This window comes from Malaclemys terrapin, chromosome 1, assembly GCF_027887155.1.
Source record: "Malaclemys terrapin pileata isolate rMalTer1 chromosome 1, rMalTer1.hap1, whole genome shotgun sequence".
Lineage (NCBI taxonomy): Eukaryota > Metazoa > Chordata > Testudines > Emydidae > Malaclemys > Malaclemys terrapin.
In genome coordinates this window covers 62,192,450-62,207,090 of record NC_071505.1, presented here as the reverse complement: position 1 = coordinate 62,207,090, position 14,641 = coordinate 62,192,450, and the positions used below count along the sequence as shown (strand labels likewise).

The following is a 14,641-nucleotide window of genomic DNA, read 5'->3' as shown; positions in this document are numbered from 1 at the left end:
TGGGCAGATGCTTAGGCTCTAAAACCCAGCAAGAGGTGTGGGTCTGAGAGCCCGAGTTCCAGCTTGAGCGGTAATATTTACACTGCTATTTTTAGCATCATAGCATGAGCCCACAAGTCTGAGTCTGTACATCCAGGCTATGAGTAGGACGGCCAGGTGCCCAGTTTTCAACAAGAAAGTCCAGTCAAAAAGGGGACCTGAAAGTGTCCAGTCAGAGCTATTGACTAGACACCCAAAGTCTGGTTACGGCAGGCAGGGAGGTGCTGGGTCATCACATGTGCCAGCCGCTACTCAGCTGGGGCCGCTTCCTACTTGTGTCAGGCAACTACAGCTCCCAGTCCCACCTCTGCAGACAAGTCTCTCCTGACCCAGGGGACGGGGAAAAAGCAGTGAGTGATGGGGGGGGGGGGGCAGAAGAGTGAATGGGGGGGTGGGACCTTGTGGGAAGAAGAGGAGGTTCCGGCACTCCTGTTGGAGTATCCAGTTTTCAAACATTACAAAAGTTGGCAATCCTGAGAGCTATGAGACTTGCTGCCACCTTTTCTTGTTTGGTTGGTTAGAGGTTTTTTTTATTTTTATTTTTATTTTTTTTGCAGAGTGGACGTACCCTAAAAGACTCCTGGAAATGAACTGCAGAGGGAACTGATTCTTTACTCACAGGAAGGCCACTGGTAGACCTGGCCCTAAATTTTCCAACGGAACACTTTTTCATTGTAAAATGCTGATTTGTCAAAAGTGCAACATTTTGCAGAAACAGGTCACCTTTGACAACAATTTTTAAAAAGTGGTTTTATAAAGTCAAAACATTCCACTTTTACCTTTTCAAAACTTTCTGATTTTCCATTTTGAAATTACTCTATTTTTTAAAAATTTTGATATTATAAAATGTAAACTTAAAAAGCCATAATCAGAACAAAATCTTTCATATTTTATCAAAACAAAAATGTTTCACTTGACCCAAACCAGATTTTTTTCAGAATTCTGGTTTGCAGGAAATTTCTAAAAATGGTCTTGTTTTGTTCTAGAATGGAAGAAATTTTGAAATCGCAAAACTTCTCCCCACCCCCAAAAATAAGAATGCTGTTTCCCACGCAGCTCTAGTCACTGGTTTCTGACACCTTTTGCGTTAGGACCACCTTGGCAAGTACTGAGACTACAGGAAATGTTTTAGGTCTCATATGAATGACCCAGGCATAGCACACATTGGTGCCTTTTCCTTTTTGGCTAGACAGAGGGAAAGAGTAAAGTATTTAGCTCCAAAAGCACAAAGAACCTTTTCTTCTTCTTGATAGCTAAGGAATGAAAATTAGATCCAGAACCTAAAGTGATCTCAGAAGAATTCCAGATCTACCGTTGCCCAACTACAGAATTTTATTAGTATGTAACAAAGTGAGAGAGGTTGGACAGATTGTCAAAGTAAATTTCTATTGATGTTGCTTCCTTTAAAAGAAAAATATTAGATAGCAGAAGAATAGATAGCCAGTGGATATTCTGAATTAGCCAGCCAGGATGTCTTATACAATGACATCAGCTGGCACAAAAGGCTAGCAACAGGTAAGCCCAGAGAAATAGCACAAGGGAATCAGATATGATACTTCCCTCACCTGAATTAGTAATACTGCTCTTTGCTAGAGGACTGAAAGTCAGAACAAAATAAACCTACAAGATTCATTGCCAACCTGAACAGCACATAAAATACATACCCAGGGCACATGCCCCAGGCAATGTGCACACATTCTAGCACCATTGATGGGAATGTTAGGTCCTGAAAAAAAAAAGCAGAAAATCCTTACAGGGAAATCCCCCAGGAGATAGGACGACGATTCACCACTACGTTTGCTGGTCAGGGAGTTGTACTTGAGACTGTTAAATAACTCCCTCCTAGGCAATGGATACACCTCAGTTCTCAGAGTCCTACCTGTACTGTGTACACACTAAAGATCTCAGGATATTTTTGATAAGAATAGGAAATAACCCTGGCATCTCTGCTGCCTAAACGTTCCCCTATGCTGTTCTGCATACTAGCTGGCCACCACCCCTGAGTACAGAGGTGGCTGTATTTCAGTGGTGTAGCGTGCACAGAAATTGTAAAATGCTCTAGCACCACCTAAAGCACTATTATAATGTACTCAGATTTCAGCATTTGTAGGCAAAGTGAGGTTTATGAACAAAAATTGTTGGTCACGCAGAGTTTTATGTTTTATAGTTCCCACAAGTGGCCATCTTGTTGCTCAATATTCTATACCTCCTTCTAGACTTATGTTATTTTATAGTATTCACTCTTCTTTCTCTTTCCTCTCCCACTAACAGAGATATTTAGCATTCCCAGCATAATTTACATTGTCAAGTGTTATAAATATAACAAGCAGCTGTTCACTGCAACACTTCCCCATTAACAGCTATGCAAGGAGTAATGATGTAAGAGTGCTGTTGACAGTCCCCTAGGCCACAGAGTCACCATAACACCTATTTTGTGTTGCAATTACCTTCTGCCTGGTGTCAAAGGAATATAATATACAAAGCTCACTTCTTATCCCAGGAGCCTAGGCTCTAACCGCAATAGAACTGGTTAACAAAACATGCTTTCAAATTCCCTGAAGTCTGGGATAGCTATAGCCACGGCGTAAGGAAATATAATACTCCAATGGCATTTTATTTTACAGTACTGTGTGTGTTATAGTAGTTGTCTCTTTTCAAATGTTTTTCCTTACTATTTTTAACTACTGCACAATTTAGTACTTGTTTCTATGCTAGATAACATTGGGTGTTACATTAGCTTCATTACATATTTTGCACACACAGTTATATTCACTTTAACCACATACAGTTTGAGTAACTGGACCCAATACAGGGGTTGGATCCAAAGATGAAATCTACCATCCCCAATACAGGTACAGACAGCAGAACTACAGCCTACAGGCCAGTACTTACAGTTGCCAATTGCAGTATGTTTGGGACCACTAGATCTGCTTAAATATAGATTTCTATGGTCCCCTTTCTGTGGCTGCCCCAGCACTCCACTCCTTGTCAACCCATGTGGGGCTACAGAAACACTCTCCATGGCATTCAGGGAATGCAGAAGCCCAGTAGTGGCCACAGATGCCCTACTTAAAGTCCCCCACTCCCCCAGCTCTCCTTCAAGTAGCCCCAATGCAACTCTTAAAGTGCTGCTGAGTGCTTTGACCATCCCTCTGTACCAGAGTTACCTTCACACCTTGGAGAGAAACTGAGTGTTTGCTATTGAGAGAGAGAGAGTAATTCAAAGCACAGGAGTGTAACAACATTCCATTTTCATTTTTTATTACAAACGGGCAACCGATCCTGACACCCAAGGGAGAGGGGGAAAAAGAGTAAGAGCAGACAGCCATCATGATAGCCCATCACCAATACCAGTCAAATAAAGCAACTAAATATGATTTGTTCTGTATGTGAGGTGCATGATTCTTTCTATTCCCCATTCTTCACAGACCCACATACAGGACAGAAGATCAAAAAGAATTTGAATAATAACCAGCCATTGCAATGGAAGAGAACCAAGCACTCTCAACATTAGTTATGTCTGTATTTTTAAAGGACACAGTATCTCAGATATGAAATTCATAATGCCTTGACGCGCAGGTGATTGTAATTTAACTGAATAGACAGATACAAATGGATAGAGATGGAAAGGTCAGACACATTTAACCAACTGAATCATTTGAAGATGCCTCATCAGAGATCAGTTTCTGTAACAAACAGTCTACTATAATTGCATCAGAAGAGAATATATTTTTGAATAGTTCAATTGATTTGTTTCTGTAAAAAGTTACTATAGAGAATTTGCTTTATTTCACACATCAGAACTGCGTGTGTTCATTTTGAAATTCTTTAATCAAACCCCGAGACAATAAGGGGTGTTTTTCAAAGTGAGTAATCTGCTTCTCACTCACGTGGACATCTAAAGAAGAGTTAGATGCATCTACTAATCTTTAATTCACGTTTCTGGAGGAAACAGCAAGAGAAAGACATCATGATCTTCATCATCAAAATACTCAAAAACCAGTGGGAGAACACTTTAACCTGTCTGGTCATTCAGTGACAGACCTGCGGGTGGCTATATTACAACAGAAAAACTTCAAAAACAGACTCCAAAGAGAGACTGCAGAGCTAGAATTGATATGCAAACTAGACACAATCAACTCCGGTTTGAATAAGGACTGGGAATGGCTGAGCCATTACAAACATTGACTCTATCTCCCCTTGTAAGTACTCTCACACTTCTTATCAAACTGTCTGTACTCGGCTAGCTTGATTATCACTTCAAGTTTTTTTTCTCTTAATTAATTGGCCTCTCAGAGTTGGTAAGACAACTCCCACCTGTTTATGCTCTCTGTATGTGTGTATATATATCTCCTCAATATATGTTCCATTCTATATGCATCCGAAGAAGTGGGCTGTAGTCCACGAAAGCTTATGCTCTAATAAATTTGTTAGTCTCTAAGGTGCCACAAGTACTCCTGTTCTTCTTTTATCATGATCTTATACTCCTGAGGGCATTCTGACAAAAAAATAAAAATTATGCAAGTTTTATTTGTCAATTAATAAATGCAGAGGCTCCAGCATGGCAGTGGGGAACACAGGCCACTGGCTGCACGAAAGTGGGAGATCACCCTGCAGCCTCCCCTCCCCTGGAATACGGACTCAGTAAAGAGGCTGCACTCGACCCTGATACAGCACAAGGCCTGGGCCTGCCCCAGAAACACCCTGGGGCCCTGCCCCTCTGCGCCAGGTGCGGGGCAGGCAGGCTTAACCAGGCAGGATCCAAGTGTGGAGGGGCTCAGTGTGGGGGAATCCAGGTGTGGGATGAGAGGATTCTGAGTGAGACAATCTGGGTGCAGGCAACTCAGTGGAGGGTCTAGGTGTAGGAGGATCTGGTTGCACAGAGGCTCACTGGGGGGGTTCCAGGTGCAGGGGCAATGGAACTCTGCAGGGGCTTCCAGATGAAAGTGCTTGGGGCTCAGTGGAGGGGTCTGGGTGCTGGAGAAGTGGGACTTGTTGGGGTGGGGATCTGGGTACAGCTAATTGGGGGTCAGTGGTGTGGGGATCGGGATGTGTGGACTCAGGGTGGTGCACAGGGGTGGGGCTCATCAGGATGGGGGTTTGAGTGCACGGTGCTCAGTGGGGGGTGGTCTGGGTGCAGGGGTGGGGAGTCTGGAGGCAGGGGGTTTGGATGCAGGGGGCTCCAAATGCAGGGGTTGAGGTTCAATGGGGTGGGATTTGGGTATAGAGGGCTAGAGGGTTTCTGGGTGTATGGTGTGAGGCTTGGTGGGAGTATCTGGGTATGGGAAGTACGGATGCACAGGGGTTGGATGGATGGGGGAGCAGCTCCCCATACAGTGACCCCTCCCCCTGCAGCTGAGGGAGTGGGTCTGACACAGCCCCAGCCACTCCCTGCAGGTGAAGAGGAAGCCCCGTCCCCTTCTGCCTCCAGCCCAGCTGAGACTATTAGCTAATCCTGACTATCAGTTCAGGGTAGGAGCCACTGGCTGGGGTATCCCCAGAACTGTGGTGATTTACCTCTCCACTGGCTGCTCCAGATGCCTGAAACGATGTACCTGCGCAGCTAGGGAGTGGTGCATGACTGCTCTTGCAGCTTTCCTTTGCTTCCCTGTCAGAAACTCATTTTTCTGCACGGAAGCAAAGAAATCTGCAGGGGACATGAATTCTGCACACATGCAGTGGCAAAGAACTCCCCCAGGAGTAATCTTAGTTTTCTAAGGGCTTGTCTACACTATTAACTAACGTTGACCTATGTTAGGTTGACTGACAGCCACCGCAGAAATTACTGCAGTGATTCACATCCACATTGCCTTTCTGTCGGTAGTGTCTGTCCTCACCAGGAGTGTTTCCACCAACTTAAGAGGGACAGTATGGGAGGCTGAGAACCAGGGCATCCAGCTCTGCATGCAGCTCCCTGCCGGAAACCTGGCTTCCCCCTCCCTGCTGGAAATGGGACAGGGCCCGCCCCTCCCCACCCCCCCAGCTCCCAGCAGCCAACCAGATTCTGGGCACGGAGCTCCCCACTGGGTGCAGCTGTGCTCCAAGTAGGGATTGGGGAGCCGAGAGCCCGGGGGGACAGCCAGGCTCCTGGTGGGGAGAACCGCGCCCAGAGTCCAGTCGGCTACCATACTCCCAGTGGGGAGCAGGGAGCTGAGAGCCCAGACTGTAGCCCAGGTGCAAGCAGGGACCCAGGACCTGGGGGGAGGGGGGTGCCAGCAGGGCTCTCTGTGGGGAGAGAGGAGCCTGGGCAGCGCAGATCAAGCCTGAGTGACATCCCAAGCCTGAGTGGCAGCCCAACTAGGGAGCCGGGAGCCAGCTTTCTTGTCAATTTCACAGCTCCAGTGGTGACTAAGACTCAGAATGACAGCCCATAAATGTAAGTAATGCAGTGTCTATAGGGACACTGTGTCGCCCTAACTACAATGACATAAGCCCCCTGCCTCCTGTGGAGGTGGAACTATTATGTTGGTGTAGTTGGGCACTTATATCAGTAGGAGCAAGGCTGCAGTGTGTACACTGGCATAATTAGGTCGATGTAAGCTGTTTTACGTCAACCTAATGCTGTAGTGTAGACCAGGCCTTTAACAGAAACTTCTCTTTCTTCAGTGAAGAGGCAGGAACATATTTAAACGAGTGTGATATAAAATGAAGGTTTAAAATCAGTCACTAGCCTACCAGAATGGAGACCAAGGTTTCTTGTAGGCCCAACCTGCATACGAAGCAACAATCATTGAGTACAGGTTCCTCCTCACAGAGAAAGGAAGGAAATGGGAATTGTGCTTTGTACTATATAATGCTAAGTGCTCTGAAAAAAATCAAGTACTAAGTGTCTTAAATTGGGCACATAAAATTAGTGGATACTCTTGACCTTAATCTCTCTGTGCTTCAGCTCCCATCTGTAAAATGGGGAATGTACCACCTCCTCACTTCACAAGGGTGTTGTCAAAATAAATTCATTCATATTTATGAAACACTCAGATAGGATGAGTGCCATAGAAAACTCCCCAAAAAGTTAATATGTTTATATGCTGAGAAGGTTTGAATATTGTGCAGTCAACAAGGCCTGTGGCCTCATTGAACAACGAGAAGAAAACAAAATATTGAATAGCTGCTAATTAAATGTCAGTCCTGTGCACTGAATGAGGTATGAGCCTGTGGAAAGAAACAGTATGTGATCATGTAATAAAGGACTGTATCATAATGCACACACACACACAAAGGAGCTGAATTAAGGTTGTACAGGAAACCTTAATTCTGGCATGTCATAATTGTGAGTGCTTGACTTTCAACCTTAATAATGTTTTTTTAGGATCGTTTTGTGTATGCAAATATATAAATACCAAAGATTGACATTTAAAAACAGATAAAACATCAAGAGACTCCAATTTAAATCTAGCTATTAAAAAAAATACAGTTGCCTTTGAATGTCTCTGTAAATCTATTAATTTGACAAATCATGTTTATCTTTTTTTTTTCCAAGTGTTTTTCTCTCATCTGGTGCTATGTGTGAAAGATAAAAAAAATTGGGAAAGAAAAAAAAAAAGTGTCCATGCTTTGTCATTTATAGTAAATGTAGGTTTAAAAAAATGCATATAGAATTGTCCTTTCTAAGATGATGATGTACTTTTAAAAACCACCCAGCCAGGCACCTATGCAATTACAACCTCAAGTGGGACTTTCACAATTTTCTTAGAATTTACTAGTGGAAAACAGGCAGCATAGGCACAATCCTTTCCTCTACTCATGGTATCGAATGTTTCCTGCAATAACACATAATAAACTCCTATACACAAAGATGATTCCAGTATATGGTGGCTTTATATCAGTTTAAATCAAATGCAAAGAGATTACCAATACTGCAAGTCAGCAGATGAACAAGCCACTATGTAACCATATAGTTTGAGTTGTTCAGTCACTGAAATCCAGACCTTCTGAATACGTCAGCAGCCGTGCTGAACATGCACAATCCAGTCAACACTAGAAACAGTGGAGGATGGAGCATGCTCAGTGGGGATGGACTCTTTGGAGATTTTTAGCTGCTAAACCCAAAGAAGTCTGTACTAAGCACGTGCAAACAGATTTTTTTCCATCCCCAAAGGTTTCTAACTCAGCCATCTCCAAAGAGCAACTCAGCATGCTCCAAACAAGGACTGTAGGGTGAAGCCAGACTTTCCCAGGGCAGGGTGATGCCAGACACCAGAACTGAGAGCAGGGAGCCCATCTCTCCAGTGCTCTCAATGACCTCCCTACTGATACCTGGGCAATATGGAGGAAAAATCTGTCGGACTCTAATGGAGAGAAGACATGAGCCAGAATGACGAGAATGCGAAAGGAGTAGATTAGGACATGCAGCTTGGTAAGAGATGACTGGAGAGAGGGGATAAAGAAACTGTGACTGGCAGCTAGAAGGTGAAGACTGGGACTGACTAGGATTGGAAGCTAGGGTGTGGTGGGGAGAAGGAGACAGGGAGCCGCTGAGGGAAAAACAGACACTGGATAAGGAGCTGGGGCGGGGAGACTGGTACTGAGAACAAGTGTGGGGTGGAAGGTTATATGAGTGTGAATTCACCAGTGTCAGCTATAAATTTAAAGACATTTTTCTATTATTTTTATACCTGTTTTATACCTTATTTCTGGAGCCGAATACTCTCTCCATGAATACAATTTTAAAATGTCAATCTATGCCTAATACTTATCAATGAGGTTCTTGTCTGATCACATATTTCAGACCAATCTAAGAAATATCATATTGCAAGTCATTTCTACATCCTTTAAAAACAAAAACGAGGGACAATATAGCCATCATTGTAATTGGGGAAAAACAAACAAACAAACAAAAAAGACCACCACCTTTAAGTCCCCACTTCTTCATGAAATAAAATATTCTAGCTCCCCCTGCTGGCTCTGCAGTTTGATACTGTCACTTGACAGAGGAAGCTGGATGGGAAACCTGAAAAACTAACACATTTATTGTGTCTTTAATGGAACTCTGCAGGAAAACAATGTTCGCAACACTGATAAAATAGTTTATTTTTAACTTTCTAAAAAGGCATTACAACAGAAAATATTTAATATTTTTTTAAAACATATCAAAAGAAAAGTTTGTAACTTCATGAATAATTTTATTCCCTATTAAATCTCATAAAAAATGTTCACAGAAAGGAAATTTAATTCATCTGGTTCTGCTAAGAAAGTGTATTGCTTCAAGGGGAAAAAATACAAAAAAATGTTACTACTCACTCCTTTGACATCAATTTCAATCCAGTTTATGCAATTTTAGTTTTAAACATCTCTATTAGGAAACCAAATTAAATGTGTGGAAATCTAACTGATGGATGGCTAACCCTTTATTTACAAACAAAAGTTAAATGGAAATAAAATTAAGCCACTCAAACATGTTTTTAAAATAAAAAGAATATGGGGTTAAAATTTGTCGTTTCAAAAAACTCTGGTTTACACTTTGGCCACTCAAAGGAAATGTAATAGGTGACACACGCTTACTGCCAAGAAATCAACCAAAAAGTTTGTGTAATCTCATTAGAGAAAAAAAGGCGTCACCCTTACACATTCTCTGAATGAGAACTGCCAACATAATATTAGGCAATTTACTTTTCAGGCATGTGGACCTTAATGGACATCTATTATGACTCAGCATCATTCTTACTATATCAAATAAATACGATAAAGTTACTAAATTACAGGTAAGTGTCTGCTTGGAAAAAATATCTGGCATCAGGAGACCACTATGACATTCTATCCAACTGACTTACCCCTTAACATTTTTTTATTTTTAGTTTTTTCAAACAGGTTCCATTGAAATAAAGGTAGTCAACCACTAATTATTTCAAATTAAAACTCCAACATGGTGTACTGTTCTTAGCATTTATCCATTGTCTAACAGAACCCTGGCAATGTATACTTCTAATCAAAATGCATTTCATTCTGCAATGCATTTTATATTCTAAAGCAGTGTCTACTTGTGACCACAATGCATTTCATCTACCAATGACAAATGTTTATATCAACACACAAAATGTCTAAGAGTATGAAGTGCACTCTGTTAGAATCTAATGTTGCAACATGCATGTTGACAGTTCATTCCTCCACAATTGTTCTATTAGTTCTTTTTACTACCAAAGAAGTTACTATTATGTGCAATGTACTGGATTCTTGATGGCCCTGGAATAATAAAGTCAGTCATAGGCCTCTAAAGCTGCCAGAAGACCATAATTTAAGTAGTTAATGAATTGCAGCAGAGGCCTGAGAGTGAATCCCCCTCAGTATTTGATCCATGATTAGTTATCTGCATGGTATAATAAAAGTTTTAAATTTTAAATTCTTATGTTATCACTTAGAATTTAAATGATCATTGTTAAGGGTTTTGACAGTTTATTCACTGCAGAGAAATAGATTAGTGTATGGTATGGTTAGCCACAAAAAATGGGCCAAATTTACCCCTGTCATGTAACTCCACTGATTAAGTGGCGTTGCATAAGGGATTAATTTGATTACCATGTTGAGTTAAGGGTCTGAATTATATCACATAAACAAAGCTCGGATTTGAGCAGAATCACTACCATTAACTATTTCACCACAGTACTTGTTTGAATTTGATCTATTATTATATGTGGGAGGGGGCCACTGAACATCACAGGCAAATTAAGACTGGATTCTTAGCTTTAGATGCAAATTTCAGTGCTGTTGCGTGCATTTTTTTTTTTTTAAATATAGCACAAACATAGTGCGAAACTTCGTACACCAGACACGGAGCCATTATATAAATATATAGGTTTAGGCAATATTTTAAATGACTTAACTTATGTTTCCAAGCATTTTTTTAGCCTGTCACTAAGAAAATCTTTTAGACGTTTTTTAGAGCGCGATGTGGTTTGCCCAATTTTCCTTAATGAGTTCTTGACACAAACATTAGTAATACAAGATACTGCAATACTAATATGGAGCAGCACATTAGAAAGCTTTACTGCCTATAACAAAAACATTGCAAGAATACATTTTTATTATAAATCTTTTGTGATGCTTGCCAACATTTTTCTTCAAATACTTTTAAAATAATTATTGGCTCCTCTATCCGAAACTGGATATTTAAAATCTTAAATTGAAAAAGAAATTCAGTGTCCATTAGAAACAACATTTGAACTTGCTGTGCACTTGGCTTTCAATTACAATTTTGATGAGTTTCAAAAATAAGTTATGCTTCTAGTACAATAATGTACTATGTCCAGTGATTTCTACTAATATTTTTAATAGGTACTGAGGCATATAGACAAAATATGCATTCATGAGCGTGTGTATAGCTGGAGTGCTATACACTAAAATAAATTCAGTTTCATTTTGGTTATTTCATATTATGCATTTATTTCAATGTCATCACAATAATTGTGTGTTCTAAAAAGTCTTTTTAAAAATTGAAGACAAGCGGAAAAATCTATGCTAATGTCATGAGATTTTAGATGTACAAATGTCAGAACATTTAAAGTTATATTCCCACAGCAAATATAATTCTGTACATACATGGTGTTAGTATTTTTACATTAAGGCATAAAAATGAACACTGTGTGGACCTGATCAAGAGCCCATTTAAGCCAACAAAAATCTTTCCACTGACTTCAGTGAGCACTGGATTACGTCCTAAATGTACATGATGACTAAATTACAGTTGCTTTGGGATATACACTTTTGAACTTCCTGATTTTTGTGTATCTAGATGTTAAACAACTTTTACTAAATATAAAAGCCTAATTTAAAGAGATATACTTAGGGCCCTACCAAATTCACGGCCATGAAAAACACGTCACGGACCATGAAATCTGGTCTCCCCCGCCATGAAACCTGGTCTTTTGTGTGCTTTTATTCTGTACTATACAGATTTCACAGGAGAGACCAGCATTTCTCAAATTGAGGGTCCTGACCCAAAAGGGAGTTGCAGGGGGTTGCAAGGTTATTTTAGGGGAATCATGGTATTGCCACCCTTACTTCTGCGCTGCCTTCAGAGCTGGAGGCTAGAGAGCAGCAGCTGTTGGCCAGGTGCCCAGCTCTGAAAGTAGCACCCGGCCAGCAGCAATGCAGAAGGGTGGCAATACTAGACCATGCCACCGTTATTTCTGCGCTGCTGCCTTCAGGGCTGGGCGGCCAGAGTGGCGGTGGCTGAGGGCCCAGCTCTGCAGGCAGCAGTGCAGAAGTAAGGATAGCAATACTATACCTTGCCATCCTTACTTCTGCACGGCTGCTGGCAGCAGCTCTGCATTCAAAGCTGGGCTCCTGGCCAGCAGCCGCAGCTCTCCAGCTCTGAAAACAACGCTACCGCCTGCAGCAGCCGCAGAAGTAAAAGTAGCAGTACCACAACCCCCACCTACAATAATCTTGCAACCCCACCCCACCCCCAACTGCTTTTTGGGTCAGGACCCCTACAATTACAATACCATGAAATTTCAGATTTAAATAGCTGAAATCATGAAATTTATGATTTTTAAAATCCTATGACAGTGAAATTGATCAAAATGCACCGTGAATTTGGTAGGGCCCTAGACATACTGCATACCAGTAACCAGACTTCAAACATACACACACACACACACACACACACACACACAGCTGCTAAACACTAACTGCACATTTCAAAACTGAAATTGCTTTCTCAGGGATAGCTAGTTGGTTGTCTTTCAAAAAACGGTGCCACTTTCCAAATAGTATGAATAAAAACAAAAACATCTAAAACTCAGATTCACAGTTCGTTTACACTCATGGGGGAAAATCCTGAATCTAGTAAAGTCAATGGGAGTTTTGCCATTGATTTCACTGTGGCCAGGATTTCACTGTCAGAATTTAGGACCCAATCTTGGGACTACTCACAAGGTTAAAGTTATGTTTGTGCTTAAGCATTTACAGAATTGAGGCCTTAAAGATTTTTCTGGGGGAAAAGGAGAGATTAGAGGAAGAACATGTATGTTAAGTACTATATGTTGACTGAGAACTCGTTTGCTAAATTTCACGTAGAGCACATCAACATTCATAAACTCTCAAAGATTTAATTTTACAAGAGGGCCAGACAAACCCTTAACTACACCACATTAGCATATATGTCACTACAGTAAGTTTTTAAAATAAATCTTTTACATGCACCTCAAAGTTGCTGCAGGCATTTTTTTAAGTGGTCATGCTTATAGTTACTTTACCTGAACATTTACTGTACCTGTCACGCTGCGTGTTAATAAAAAAATAAGACGGAATGTTAGGTAATTTTCATATATTGTTTCTAAAGCTATGATAAGGTTTTAGATATGACATTTTACAGTTTCACCGTACAAGAACCTACTGAAAGTATTTTAGTGCCTTTCGACAATGATGAAAAATCAAATACAAAAATATTCTGTTTAGTTAAAGAAGAAAACTAACACTCAGAACGCAACATTTCTCTTCTTCCCCACAACTCCTATTTTGAAACCCTTGCATAAATGACAGATGTTGATATTCAAGCTTCCTAACAATAGCTATAGTTCTGAATCCACTTAGTAAAGAAATGGCATACTAGAAATACTATTCTGGAATGAAAAACATACATACAACACACAGTTACTAATGAAGAGAAAATAATGGCACTTACTATCTCCCCCCAGCCATACAAAAGTTTACAATTAAACACAGCAAGCAGAATCAACATGTTTCCCCTATGCTAAGTTGAAAAAGCATTACAGAGCGTACTTTGTGAGAGAGACAACTTCTTCAATGCATCCATCTTGGACTATTATAGCATATCTTATCAATTGTTTGGACCAATTCTTTTTAACTGATTCACATGCAACTCCCATTGACTTCAATGGGAGCTAGTTATATGCATCTAATAGCATAAACTAGCCTCTTGATTTTAGAACTTGTTCAGAAGTCTCATACTATGAAATTCAAGGGTTTAATTGAAATACTGCCATATTAATTAAATAAACTACTCACAACTAATAAACACATACACAAAACAGTACTTACGGCGTTTCTGGGAAACAGCCTGCAAACATGCTGTGACAATATCACAGTTCTTCTGCACTTTATGTAAAAGCCTATCTTTCTGCTTCAGATGACGAAGCAGCTTTGCTGACTGAACACAAATTCTGTAATTCAGTTCTCGTACTATAGTTGCCAGTTCATCAGCATCTGTCAATAAGCAGAACACAAAATTATTACAGTCCAGCCTGAAAGACATATGACTTGAGTTCAGTGTGTCATCTAGGGTAACTGCTAAAGCAGCCACTCCAAGGACCTACTGCTGCAGACTTTTACATATGTAGATTTTCTAACGATAGTAGCTTTATTGGATGGGAGTATTCATATGCATAAGTGCTTTTAGGAGCAGGGCCAAAGTCAATAATTAACTTGCACATACTGTATAAGGGCAGAATTTTAATTTTTCTAATTTATAAATTTGTGTTTATTGTGACAGATGTAGCCAAAAATACGTACTAGTTATGCTGTTACATGTATGCCTTAAAATATGGTTCTCTAAAAACCATGTATGGAAAACTGGAACGTCCTTATTCGTATATCTGATCCCTGTATGTATTCAGAATCATGTTCATGGACTTAAGAGTAAGAA

General features: G+C 40.7%; 1 protein-coding gene across 2 annotated transcripts in view; it reads right to left on the bottom strand.

Moving 5' to 3' along the window:
- The window catches only part of TBC1D30 (TBC1 domain family member 30), a 98,848-nt gene that overhangs the window by 77,518 nt on the left and 6,689 nt on the right, over window positions 1-14,641 (bottom strand). For both annotated transcript variants that reach the window (XM_054025646.1, XM_054025655.1), the window contains exon 2: window positions 14,038-14,202. In XM_054025646.1, coding sequence (XP_053881621.1) covers window positions 14,038-14,202 — 165 coding nt within the window. The remainder of the gene's footprint in view (window positions 1-14,037; window positions 14,203-14,641) is intronic.